Raw genomic sequence first — 14,514 nt, forward strand, 5'->3', positions numbered from 1 at the left:
CAGTCCCTTCACGCCTTTCCCATCCATGGCTAATACCATCCTCCAGTGGAACTGCAGCGGTTTCTTCCACCATCTAGCTGAGCTCCGCCAACTTATCAGCCTTCATCCTTTCCTTTGCATTGCTCTGCAGGAAACTTGGTTTCCAGCAATGCGAACCCCCGCCCTCCGTGGCTATCGGGGTTATTTTAAGAACCGGGCAGCTTATGAAAGGGTGTCTGGTGGCGTCTGCATATATGTCCTTCACACTCTGCACAGCGAGTCTGTCCCTCTCCAGACGCCTTTAGAGGCTGTCGCTGTACGGGTGTGGACGCCACAGGCTATTACCGTCTGCAGTATTTACCTTCCACCGGATGGTGCTGTCGCGCAGCACGTCCTGGCTGCTCTGATTGCCCAACTGCCACCACCTTTCTTGTTGCTGGGCGATTTCAATGCCCACAACCCTCTATGGGGTGGGACTGTCTCCGATGACCGCGGTCGTGCCGTGGAGCATTTGTTGGCTCAGCTCGACCTTAGCCTCTTGAACACCGGTGCTCCCACGCATTTCAGTGTGGCCCACGGCTCGTTCTCGGCCATCGATCTCTCTCTTTGCAGCCCTGGACTTGTCCCATCCCTCCACTGGAGTGTGCATCCTGACCTGTGTGGTAGTGACCATTTTCCCATCTATTTGTCACTGCCCCAGTGTCATTCTTCTGGGCGCCCGCCCCGCTGGGCTCTCCACAGGGCTGACTGGCCGGCTTTTACTTCCGCGGCAACCATTGAGTCTCCCCCACAGGGTGACATTGACGAGGTGGTCCGTGTCTTAACCACGTCAATAATTTCGGCGGCCGAGGCTGCCATCCCACGCTCTTCTGGACTCCCTCGGAGGAAGGCTGTACCCTGGTGGTCGCCGGAGATTGCTGAGGCTATTCGCGACCGTAGGCGGGCCCTCCAGCGTCATAGGCGGCACCCGTCTCTCGAGAACCTCATCGCCTTTAAGAGGCTACGTGCCTTCGCCCGTCGTCTTATTACACGGCGTAAGCAGGAGTGCTGGGAGCGGTATGTTTCATCCTTGGGCTCTCGTGTCTCCCCCTCGCTCATGTGGTCCCGGATACGGCGGATTTATGGACACCAGACCCCTATGGGTGTCGCTGGGATCTCCTTGGACGGCGCTGTCTGCACGGACGCTGCCGCCATTGCTGAACACCTTGCTGCGCACTTCGCTCAGAGCTCTGCGACTGCAATTTATCCCCCGCCTTTCGCTCTCTCAAGGAGCGTGCCGAGCGGACGCCGTTGTCATTCCGCACGCGTCGTTCTGAAACATACAATGCTCCCTTCAGCGAGAGGGAATTCCTCGCTGTCCTCGCCGATTGCCCTGATACAGCACCAGGACCGGACTGCATCCACGCGCAGATGCTGAAGCATCTCTCCAGGGACTGCCAGAGACACATTCTCGCGGTATTTAACCGCATTTGGAGCGAAGGCGTGTTCCCGTCGCAATGGCGAGAGGGTCTTATTGTCCCCATCTTGAAGCCCGGTGCGGACCCACTGGCAGTGGACAGCTATCGTCCCATTACCCTCACCAACGTTTTGTGCAAATTGCTCGAACGTATGGTGGGGCGGCGTTTGTGTTGGGTCCTTGAGTCACGCGGTCTTCTCGCTCCATCCCAGGATGGCTTCCGTCAGGGCCGGTCTGCAGCGGACAATTTGGTGCGGCTGGAATCTGCAATCCGTACGGCCTTTGCCCGACGTCAGCATCTCGTTGCTGTATTTTTCGATCTGCGGAAGGCGTATGACACCACATGGAGGCATCACATCCTTGCTACGTTGCATCAGTGGGGTCTTCGTGGTCGGCTCCCGGCTTTTCTTCAAACCTTTCTATTGCACCGCTCTTTCCGGGTGCAAGTCGGTGCCGCCACTAGTTCATATTATACACAGGAAAATGGGGTCCCGCAGGGCTCGGTGTTGAGCGTGTCCTTATTTCTAGTGGCAATTAATGGTCTGGCTGCAGCCGTGGGGTCGTCGGTGTCTCCTTCTTTGTATGCCGACGACTTCTGCATCTCATTTAGCTCCACGACTACGGGAGTCGCCGAACGCAGGCTGCAGGTAGCCGTTCGGAAGGCAGCATCATGGGCTCTGACTCACGGTTTTCAGTTCTCTGCAGCCAAGACTCGAGTTATGCACTTCTGCAGGCGTCGGACGGTCCACCCTCATCCTGAACTTTACCTCGACGGCCACCTGCTTGAAGTGGTGGACACTTGCCGCTTCTTGGGACTCGTGTTTGATGCCCGGCTCACTTGGGTTCCTCACATTACTCAGCTGAAGCAAAAATGCTGGCGGCACCTCAACGCCCTCCGCTGCCTTAGCCACACGTCTTGGGGTGCAGATCGCTGCACGCTGCTGCGATTGTACAGAGCCCTTGTGCAATCTCGGCTTGATTATGGGAGCCTGGCCTATGGGTCTGCATCACCCTCAGTGTTGAAGTTGTTAGACCCCATCCACCACTGTGGGGTCCGGCTTGCAACTGGTGCTTTTCGTACCAGCCCCGTGGATAGTCTACTGGTGGAGGCCGGGGTTCCCCCGCTGCGGATTCACCGCCATCGACTGCTCGCCGACTATGCTGTCCACGTGCATTGCTCGCCGGACCATCCCAATCGTCGCCTGCTTTTCCCTGCCATGGTCCTCCATCTGCCCGAACGGTGACCTAGGTCTGGGCTTTCCGTCGCTGTCCGCGTTCAGTCCCTGCTTTCGGAATTGGGTTCATTCCCTCCTCTGCCTCCCTTCCGGGTCCGTGCACCTACGCCTCCCTGGTGTTTGTCCCGGCCGTCTGTCCGTCTGGACTTGGCACAGGGACCAAAGGACTCGGTTCCGCCTGTGGCCCTCCGTCGCCAATTTCTTGCGCTCCTCGCCTCCTTTTCGGAATGCGAGACTGTCTACACCGATGGTTCCCTGGTTGATGGTCGCACTGCCTACGCTTTTGCTCACGCTGCCCACGTTGAACAGCGCTCCTTGCCGGCTGGCTGCAGTATTTTTACTGCAGAGCTGGTGGCCATATTGCGCGCTCTTGAGCATATGCATTCCTGCTCAGGTACGTCCATTGTCATCTGCAGTGACCCCCTGAGCAGCCTCCAGGCCATCGACCGCTGCTATCCCTCATGTCCTCTGGTGTCCTCTATTCGGGAGACTGTTTCCACCATTACCCGCTCTGGACGTTCGGTGGTCTTTGTTTGGACGCCGGGTCACGTTGGCATCCCAGGGAACGAACGTGTCGACAGGTTGGCCAAAGGGGCGATCGACGCCCCAGTTTTGGAGATCGGCCTTACTGCTCGCGACCAGCAGCTGGTGTTGCGCCGTACAGTTCTTGGGATGTGGGCTGCTGAGTGGCGTGGCATGACTGCCCCGAATAAACTGCGGGCTGTCAAGGAGACGACCGATGTGTGGCGTTCCTCCCTGCGGGCTTCTCGCAGGGACTCGGTCGTCCTGTGTCGGCTGCGCATCGGCCATACCTACCTGACGCACGGCCATCTTTTGCGTCAGGAGGATCCCCCCCTGTGTCAGTGTGGGTCCCGGCAGACGGTTGCCCACATTTTATTGGAGTGTCCCCGACTGCGCACCCTCCGGCGGACTTTTAATCTCCCGGGCACTTTGCCTTTGATTTTATGCGACGATGCCTCAATGGCTGACAATGTTTTAAATTTTATCCGTGGTAGTCCTTTTTATGGTTCTATTTAGGGAGGTCCTGCACCTTTCCCATTCTGTGTCTTTTGTCCTCGTGTCTCTCCGAATTTGTTGCTGTTTTGGTGTTTAGTCTGCTGGTTGACTCTTTCCCTTTTTTGTCTCGCGGTCAGTCAACCAGTTTCCGGCCATCTTCTTTTCTTCTGTTTATTTCTGTCTGGTGTTTGTCTGTCCTCTTCCTGTCTGTAGTGTTAGTTGCTGCATTTGTGTTCTTTTAGTGCCTGGGGGGAGTCTCGTTCCCCTTGGGGTTTTAACTGCTTCGTGACTGTCTCGCCTGTTTTTGGAATGGGGGACTGATGACCTTAGCTGTTTAGTCCCCCTTAAACATCACAACAACCAACCATCAGTATGGTGGTTCTTTTGGAATATGTTTCTGAGATATCTGCTCCATGACAAGGAACAGCTGGATTCTGAGATCAAGTCCTGGGGAGACACAGTATTAAATCCATTTTCTAACAGTCCAAGAAAATGAGAGAAGTTGCGCCCAGTAAAAGACAGCCTTGGTCGCAGATTTCCCGTAGTTTATATTATACCTTGTGAATGAGGTGGCAGTTACATTGGTCAGATAATAAGAACAATTTTAGCATGCGCCACAGACAATCAGTGCCATGTTAAATATCATGTGTTCAGCAAATCTGCTGTTGCCGAACACAGCCTTCTGAACAAACGTGATTATACTTGATATAACTAGAATATTATTCACCTACTGAGATTCAGCCATCAAAGACACCATTGAAATCGGAATGTGTGACAACTTTAAAAGGAATAGTGGCTACATCCTTAGTGGTGCATGTAAACAAGTACTTGATGCTGAACTGCAACAAAAGAATAAGTTTCGTCTTCCACCATCTAACAAAATTAGCATTACTACCACTGTCCTTCAGTTATAGACAGCGACATAATCTCTGGTAGTGTAAGTAAGTTCCATGACCTTGTGATGTCTCTGTTACAATTCAGTCTACTGAAACTAATCTCGTGACGATGTTGATGGAGGAATTCATCAGAAGCTTAATATTGACAAATATATCATTGCACGAAATCTGTGAAGAATTTATTCATGAAGGTTATTTGCCTATTACTAAGCAATTAATACTGATATGTCATTTGTTTTATTCAGTCAGCAGTCAGTACATTAGCTGCAATATGACTATTTTGGCTGTGAAGGTAGTAGTAGTAATGTCTGTTTAGGAGTGTAGCTGTTGCATTAACTTGCACATTTTATTGCTGAACTAGAACTGGAACATTGAGTATCTTGTCATATTTTATGTGATTTTACACTCATAAACAGAATATTAAGATAGATAATTTTACATTCATTTCATGTGCAGCAGAAAATTAGTTTCAATAAAGTTCGAGTAATCTATCATTACATGATAACAGAAAAAAACTGAAATGCCTTTCAAAATATAATTTTACGTTCTTGTAACTCCAAGGGTGGTATTTTTCTTTTTCTCCTTGTTGGAAAAAAAGAGATTTTGTGGAACATCATACATCCATCATCAAAACAGAAAGAAACTTACAGATGTATGCTATGGTTGGACATGCAGCTTATTTAGAGTTACAGAATTATGTTGTTGCTATTTGTCTAATTTCAAGTAAAAATGCCTTATATGTTTATCTTGATGCTTTTACAATATGCTTATAACTTTTATTTATGTCCTCCCCTCCCTACATTGCTTTTTGTCTCCACACACTTATCCACCTCTTTATTCCAGAGAGAGAGAAGGGGGGGGGGGGGGAGGTCAGTGTGTATTGTGTATACATGTGTGCTTGCAACCGTGTTGTGTTTCCAAGCTCATCTTCATATTCTTCCTTGTAGATGCAGTGCCAAATGTAACTGCCCGCAGAAAACGGCCATTGACTTCTCGCAGGAAAACAAGAAGCGTTTCTAGCAATCGGAATAAAGGACAAGTCAGTAGTAATGAGTCCCCAGTAACTGTAGTAGTTACAAGGCAAAGACTCCGTCGTGACTCCGCAAAGGAGCAACCACAAGAAGTCAGTTCTGGAATGCAAAGGCGTTCCAGTACTGCTCAGAATAGACGAAAAGAAGTACCTGCTAAACCTGCTGTTTCACCAGAGAACAAACGAGTCTCAATGCGACTAAAAATTATAAAGGTTTGTTTCAGCATCGTACTCTGTTGCAAAAGCTGTACCCAAGTATTTTTGCTATTTGTGTGAAACACAGCCGATGTAAATATTGGTGTAATGTAGACTAATGGTAAAATCAGTGCAATATATCTTATATTGTATTAATTTGTTTTCTACCTTTTGAAGTGTTTTGCTATTTACATTACAAATAGTTTTGTTCATTGTTGAGTGTTGACAGTCTTTGTTCAGAACCTTTGCAACATGTAACAAGATGATGATGCTATGTTATGACACTTTGGTTACTCTCTGTTTTCCAGATCTCCTTTGGTGAACACAGTGTAATTAAAAGCCTCCATTGGATTGCAGCCAAATTATTGTCATATGTAATTATACTGCAGGCATAAACAAAACTGATCACTCCATTTTACATATCCTTAATCATTGGGAGGCATCAGTTACAACTGTTTTGCTCTAATAGACTGCTTTTTCTAGAAACACCTTTTTATATAGCTCTTCACTGTTCTCCATGCCCATTACACACAATTCTCGTCTCAGCATTTTAGCTGTTTTTAATTGCAATGGCCTACCTGTTTTTGTTTGGAATGGATCTTCATTACTGTTGTGATTCTCGCTAGATAGATTCATTTGGTTTGTGGAATGGCACTGCTCCCAACCATCAAGAGCTTTCACCCATTTTTAATATTCCAACAGGCAGTCTCACTTATGGCACATTTTATGTTCATAAGTATATCAGTTCTTAAATGACCCCCATGAATCTAGCTATGATATCTGGCATGCAGCACATTGGACTTAATACTTACTGGTAACTAAAGTACATTCCATCTCCAGTTGCCTTGAAAAGACTTAATATAAATACTACCACCCATTCCTTATCAGAATACTAACAGTTTTGATGGAAATTGAGAAAAACCTCAACAATGAATTGTTAGTACATCTCAGAGAGCTTTAAATTGTCATCCTTATTAATATGTTCATCATTATATATGAAATGCATTGTGTTCAAATAAAACTAACCTTAAAAAGAAGTCACATAATAAAGCTCCCATGATCTTTTGGCACATACTGTTTCTATAGTGAATTATGACTTGAATTTTTTTCAGAGTAAAAATCTTGATAGTGAGAGTGATACTCCAGAAATTGAAACAATGCAACAGTTACGTCAGTGGATTACCCACTATGAAGAAGCTGTAACAAATCATTATTCGCCAGAGCTTCGTGCAAGGATTGCTAGCATTAGAGTAAATGGTGTGCATTCCGATTTGAGACCTGGCAGTTTAAACACTGGTGCAGTCAGATGCCGTGTGCAGCAGTTGTCACCAAGTGTGAGAGTAAGTAATTTTTTTCCCAGTTCATCATGTATTTTTTAATTAATTTCGGTTCTACATAATACTGTTGCACATGGGTTAGCAGAGAGAGTGTACAGCTCAGGGGAAAACCTTGCATTACTAATGAAGAAAAGAAGAATAACAAAGGTACAGATGATCTGGTAGGAGTGTAAAAGACACAAAGGGATAGTAGTTTTCAAAAGATAAATTTGAATCCATACAGCATCTATACCAACACATCCAAATTTCAAATATTGGTGAAACATAGGGTGGCGAAAATTTCAATTAATGATAATACAAATAATGGTGAGAAGTTGGCAGTCTTTAATGACATAATGTGAAATCAGTTATTTTGAGTAAAAATTACATAAATCTGAAGGCAAAAGTTTACTAACATTGGTAACTGAGAGTAATCAGTGTTTAATATTGAAATTGGATTTTTTTTTTCTTTTCTAAAGGCCTTATGTTTTCACATAACATTAAAATGACTATTCATTTTCCACATGAAGAACTTAAGTCCAAGATATGATGTGAAACAAAAATACAGTACTGCAAATGAAATCCATTCTGGTCACAATTTTATTCATAGGTATCACATTTTCTGACACTTGTACAACAAATTATACCAAAACCTGTCTTCTGAAGAGATGTTTAATGTGTATACTGTATACTTGTGTAATACACAAGTATAAATACAAAAACTGGACAAGTCTGAGTAGGACTCTCACTCTGTGCGTTCCGTACAAGCTTAATTATGTATATATACTATACTAATAATAATAATAATAATTATTATTATTATTATTATTATTATTATTTCATGTGGCACGAAGGCCTGCTGCAAGCCTTTCTATTGGTCACCATTTCAGCGACTTGCATGTTCCAATCCTAATCCATTTATCCAACTGAGGAACAGGGACCTACAGTTGGAACATGGACCTACAGTTTAATGTAGAATCCTCATGTCATTGAGAGATGAAGGCTAGGTTAAAACAAAGGCTGAAAAACCTGTGAGCCAACCAAGATTCAATGCAGTAACCTCTCAGTTTCAAGAAACATGCATTACTGCTAGACCACCAGGCCCAACATGTATACAGATAGTTCATCTATAGGTTTTGATGAGTGAGTTTGGAGGTTTTAAAATACCAAACATAAATGGCCGTACGGGTCTTAATGGACAGACAGGCAACAAATGGCAAAAAGAAATTTTTATAAGATATAATTAAAAATTAACAATTGCTGGATTTTTTTCCTTCACTTTTACTTTGAAACATTGCTTTTTCTCAAATTTCATGATTCTAGGTCAACAGGATGTACACTATAGGTTTTGATGAATGATAGACTGCCTATTTGCTTCTGTCTCGGGTTCTTCGGCCGACGTTCGTCTGATGATTTTTCTGATGTTTGGCCAGCATGAGTGGCTAGCATTGTCACAGCTTCACCTTACATTGCCAGTAGTGAACTGGAGCCTAGCTTGTGGCCGTTGACTATATGTACCTGGTGCGCCAACGTCCGAGGGCTTCTCCGCGGTCATTTCCGGTGTGGTTCTCCTCTTGTTACCTGCGACGGTCGTTCGCTGCAGTATGGGGAGCCAGGATCTGTTTACCTTAAGGCTTTCTTCTTTCTTGTTGAAGCTATTACTGCCTGCCAGGGAGCTCACAGTTCTTTCGTGAGTTCATGTGTGGTGCACACAGGACCCCAAGCTATTGCAGCTCATTCTTCATTCCCTAGCTGTTTTTCCTTCTCCCTGCCCCCTCCCTCCCTATCCCCGCTCCTTCCCCATTGGCACCTTCTTCCCCTCTCTTGTGTTCTGCTTTATGTCGACCTATTCCCCTGGTTTCCTGTATTGGTTGCAGTTTTGTTCCTTTTGCTGGTTCTTTCACCCTTTTGGCATTTCTTTCACCCTTTTGGCATTTCGGTTCCCACTTGAGGTTTGACCTACACTTCAAAATTTCCTGTTTTTAGAGTGAGCCATATGGGGAAGCACTCCCTCTCTAGCATCTATGGTGTGGATTCCTCTTCCCTCTTCCTTCCCCACTGTAGACTCCTTCGACCCTGCTAGGTCACCAGCACATGTAGCCAGTCCATGTGGTGGGGCTGTTACGTACCCATATGGCTGAGCTCCCTGACAACACAGGGATCACACTACTGATACTTGAGCTGTTCCCTCCCCATTTATGCCAAGGTGTGGTTGCTTGTCTTCATGGTACATCGGAACTCCCGCCATGCCAGACGGCCCTTTCTGTGGCTGGGTGGCACCCATGGGGAGAGCCCCTGGTAGGAGTGGGTGGTATCAGGGTGGATGCTTGGCGCATGAAGCGTATCAGGCTGCAAAAATCTTGCTGTTCTCACACGGCCGTCTCTTCGAATGGTGAAGGCTCCTTAAATGCTGTCTCATATTACCCGGTAGCCTTTGCTTTCCTGGCTACCCCATGGGAGGAGGGCCAGGTTCGCCATCTTGGGCTGAAACGTTTTCCCCGTTACCTCGCCTGTACTAAGATGGATGGAGACACATTCACTGCCACAGAGCCATTGTTTCTCATGGAAAATATCGAGGACAAGTTTGGTGAAGTGGAGTCTATTAGTAAGATTCGGTCGGGCTCCCTGTTGATGAAAGCTGCTTCTGCCACCCAGTCCACAGCTCTTCGTGCCTGTGATCATCTTGACAATGTCCCAGTGTCTATCACTCCTCACCAATCTCTGAATATGGTCCAGGGAGTAATTTTTATAGGGACCTCATCCTGCAAACTCATGAGGAACTCCGGGCTAATCTGGAGTGGCGTGGCGTGGCGTTCAGTTTGTTTGAAATGTGCAGAAGGGTCGCAAATACAACCACACCGATACTGGCGCCTTCATCCTGGCTTTCGAGTGCAATATCCTCCCAGAGAAGGTCAAGGTTATGTGCTACAGATGTGACGTGAAGCCATACATCCCTCGACCTATGCGGTGCTTTCGGTGCCTGCGTTTGGGCACGTGTCTTCCCACTGTACGGCAGACCCTTTGTGTGGTGACTGTGGCCACCCCATCCATGAGGGAACCCCTTGTGTTCTGCCGCCTGTGTGTGTTAATTGTGCTGACCCACCATTCACCTCGCTCACCAGAAAACCCTGCTTACAAGAGAGAAAAGAAGATACAAGAATATAATAAGTCCCTGGATCACCTGTCTTACACTGTGGCTCACCAAAAGTATGAGAGACTCCATCCAGTGTCACTATCTTCAACTTTTACCTCTGTTGCTTCCTTTCCTCCTCCTCCTCCTCCTCCTCCTCCTGCTCCCCCCTCTCCATCTTCCTTACCCCAGCCCCGCCCCACTCTCCCCCCCACCTCCCCTGCCGTTCCCACGACCTCCCATCAGGGAGTCGCTCGCCCATCCCAGCCGAAAAATTGCCCCCCTTCTTCAGCATCTGCCGGTGATCGGGCTCCCTCCCGGGAACCCTCTCCCCAGCGTCTCTCAGGCCAGAAGACTGTTACCCCATCTGTACTCCCCCTGTGTCCTGTCCTCCTCCACCTCAGAAAGAGAAGAAGAAACATAAATCTCAAGTGAAGGCATCTCCGGTGCCGCCAGAGGTGCCAACTTCCCTCTCGCAACCTGAGTCTGACATCTTATTTATGGATGTCACCCCAACCTTGTCAGTGACAACTACTGACCAGGTGACCTGACCTCCTCCTCGGCTCCTTCATGCCTACCTTGGACTCATGCCACACGATCATCCAGTGGAACTGCAATGGCTACTGTCGTCACCTACCGGAAATGCAACGTCTTGTCTCCTCTTATTCTGCGTTCTGCCTTGTTCTCCAAGAAACGCATTTCCATGACGACCACTCTCCCACTTTATGTGGTTATCGGGCATTCTGTCGGAACCATGCTGCCCATGGGATAGCATCTGCTGGGGTCTGAACTTTGGTTCGCTCTGATGTCCTTAGTGACTGGATCCCTCTACGTACCACCTTTGAATTGATAGCAGTTAGAGTGCAAACAACTCCGCCAATCACCATTTGCAATGTCTACCTCCCTCCAGGTGGGCCACTAGCTTATGTTGCACTATCTACCTTACTTCAGCAACTCCTGCTCCCATTTCTCCTCCTCGGGGATTTCAATGCCCACCATCCACTGTGGGGGAGTGTCAATCAGTGGGTCAGGGTATCCTAATCGACCAACTTATCACGGACTTTGATTTGTGTCTCCCCAGCGATGGTTCCCCTAACCAGTCCTAGTGCTGCTCATGGCACCTTCTCTGCTATCGATCTCACGATCTCCTCCCCTGCCCTCGTGGCTTCCCTACATTGGTCATCCCATGATGGCCTTTGTGACAGTGACCACTTCCCAGTGACACTATCATTCCCCTACTGCCTCTAGGCAGACATACCCCCACGTTGGCCAGTCCGCAGGGCCAATTGGCCTTTATTCGTGTCTGCTGTGCCTAGACCACAGATTAGAACCGCTTCCTTCCAGGGTCCTAAGGTCTCTGTTGCTCCTATGGTTTACTGGTGTCTTGTATGTGCCATCCTTGCAGAGTTCCAGGGTGTGACCATCCTTTACACTGATGGTTCAAAGACTACTGATAAGGTGGGATACGCTTTTACATCTCCTACCAGATTCGAGCACCATTTGTTGCCAGTATCATGTAGTGTATTTACAGCAGAGCAGGGCCCTCCTTTTTGTTTCTCAGTCCTCTCTCCATAGTGTTTTAATTTGTTCAGACTCCGTGATCAGCCTTGAGGCCGTCGATCAATGCTACTCTCGTCACCCCCTTTGTTCAGACTCCATGATGAGCATTGAGGCTGTCGATCAATGCTACTCTCATCACCCCCTTGGTCTCTGCCATCGATGACCTTCTCTCTGTCCTGGAGCATGCCGCCTATTCAGTCGTCTTTCTCTTGGTCTCAAGTCATGTGGGAATCCCAGGGAATGAATTGGCTGACCATTTGGCTAGAGAAGCAGATACTTACCCCCTTTTCCTTTCACGATTCCAGCTGCAGATGTGTGGGTCTATGTCAAATCTCTCTTTGCCCAACAGTGGAATGCCATCTGGAGCACTACTGCTCATAGTAATGAACTCCGCACAGTCAAGGAGTGTACTGCAGGTTGGGGCACTTCTTTACACCCCTCTATGAAGGAGTGCACTGTTTTATGGTATTTATGCATTGGCCGTACCCATTGTTTCCTCTTACGCAACGACCTGCCCCCATAATGTGGTTGTGGCGCCAGAATGACGATATCTCACATATTGGTTGCATGTCCCCTTCTTTCGGCCCTTCGTGCTAAGTATAGTCTTCCTGCTTTCTTAAATTTAATATTAGCGGACGATCCACAGATGGTAGACCTGGTCCTTGATTTCCTCCGTGAAAGTGGTCTTTATTTCCAGATATAAGATTCTCCTTTTGTCTTGGAGCAGGGGTGGGTTGGTTGTGATTGGGACTCCTTTTGCAGTTTTCATGCTCTGTGACCCCATGACCGCCCCTCTTTTTCCAGTTTTTAGGTTTGATCTCACCTTTTATTCTTTTACTGTGTGTGTTTAATGTTCATTCTTTTATATTTTGACTCCTCTGACTGAATCCGTTCACTTTTAGCAGACTCTTTCTTATGTAACCCCCTTTGGAATCGCGGGACTGATGACCTCGCTGTTTGGTTCCATACTATCTCAATCAATCAAGCTATTACCGTGTTTGTGTATTTCTACAGCTTCTCTCAACAAACGGGTGAGATAGTGCTTCTCTACAGCCAGAACTTCCATGTCGGTGAATTTTATTACATGGTCGGTCTCACTCAGCGCATGCTCTGCCATGGCCGATTGCTCTCCCTGCCCCAACCTGGAATATCGCTTGTGTTCTTTGATTCTGGTGTTGATTGATCGTCCAGTCATTCCGACATAAACTTTTCCGCATGTGCAAGGTAAACAGTATATTCCCAACATTTCAAGTGGGTCCCTTTTATCCTTTGCTGATCTAAGACATTCTTTGATCTTCCTTGTCAGTTTGAAAATTGTCTTTACACCATGTTTGTGCAATATACGGCTGATTCTGTCCACCACTCTGGGAATGTATGGCAGATAGGCCGTACCTGACATTTCTTTTTCTAATTCCTTACTTTGCTGAGTGTTTGGCTCTGTTACAATTCTGATATAATTTGTGGAGTACCCATTGCTCCTCGGAACACTTTCAAGGTGTTGCATTTTGCATTTGAGGTGCTGCAGCTCACATATTTGTCCTGCTCGCATTACGCGGGCATGAATCATGCCTCTTTTCTGGCTGGGGTGTTGGTATGATAGTTTGTGCAGGTATTGGTCTGTGTGTGTCTGTTTTCGGTACATGCTATGTCCCAGGATTTCACCATCCCTTGTGACCAGTACATGTAGAAATGGTAGTTTTTTGTCCTTTTCTACTTCCATGGTAAATTTTATGTTGGCATGGAGGCTGTTCAAGTGTCTTCAGAAGTCACCAAGCTGTTCCTCACCGTGGCTCCACACTACCAAAGTATCATCAAAGTATCTGCACCACACTTTAGGTTTACAAGTCGCCAAGTCCAATGCATGTGCTTCAAAATGTTCCATGAAGAAGCTGACCACCACTGGACTAAGAGGACTGCCCATAGCAATGCCTTCCAGCTGTTCGTAGAAATTGCCATTCCACGTGAAATAGCTCGTGGCGAGACATGCAGGTAGAAAGAGGAGAACCGCACCGGAAATGACTGCGGAGAAGCCCTCGGATGTTGGCACACCAGGTACATATAGTCTGCAGCCACGAGCTCGGCTCCAGTTCACCACCGGCAATGGAGGGTGAAGCTTTGACAATGCCAGCCACTAGTGCTGGCAAAGCATCAGTAAAATCATCAGACAAATGTCAGCCGAAGAACCCGAGATAGAAGCAAATAGTCACTCTATCAACTTGTGGCCATGAAAGCCTTAACAATTTTGATGAGTGAGTTTGCAAGTATCGAAATATGTGACAAATCGCTTGACTGCATGGAATTAAGCTGTCGGCATATGGACCGCACTTTCAAACATCAAAATTTAGCATACTGAGTTCAATATCAGAAACAATGCAACTTGTGCATGCCCTGTGCGTACTTCAGTGTAGTGTATGCAGTCACAGCACACTCCAGTGGTAGTTGTCTGCCATATCTGGCTCTCGAATCACACTACAAAATGGAAGGGTGTAAACTTCCTACATTAGCTCTGTTAAAATGAACATTTCCTCCCTTGTCTATATGTTAGTCACGTCTTTGTCTGTAGCGCACATAAATAAAAGCATCAATGTCATGAACATGTTGTAAGGCTAAAAAGGAAAGTACCATGTCCAATCAGTAATGACATTGGCTTATAAAAGTTCCATTAAAATAGTGTGATACAAATTTGCAATAGTTCTCCAC

The 14,514-nt window shown here is 46.9% G+C and overlaps 1 protein-coding gene across 1 annotated transcript in view; it reads left to right on the top strand.

Moving 5' to 3' along the window:
* The window catches only part of LOC126248208 (uncharacterized), a 341,739-nt gene that overhangs the window by 212,741 nt on the left and 114,484 nt on the right, over positions 1-14,514 (top strand). Inside the window, exons 9-10 of the mRNA XM_049949021.1 lie at positions 5,531-5,826; positions 6,921-7,148. Coding sequence (XP_049804978.1) covers positions 5,531-5,826; positions 6,921-7,148 — 524 coding nt within the window. The remainder of the gene's footprint in view (positions 1-5,530; positions 5,827-6,920; positions 7,149-14,514) is intronic.

The sequence above is a fragment of the Schistocerca nitens genome, chromosome 3 (genome assembly GCF_023898315.1).
Source record: "Schistocerca nitens isolate TAMUIC-IGC-003100 chromosome 3, iqSchNite1.1, whole genome shotgun sequence".
NCBI classification, from domain to species: Eukaryota; Metazoa; Arthropoda; class Insecta; order Orthoptera; family Acrididae; genus Schistocerca; species Schistocerca nitens.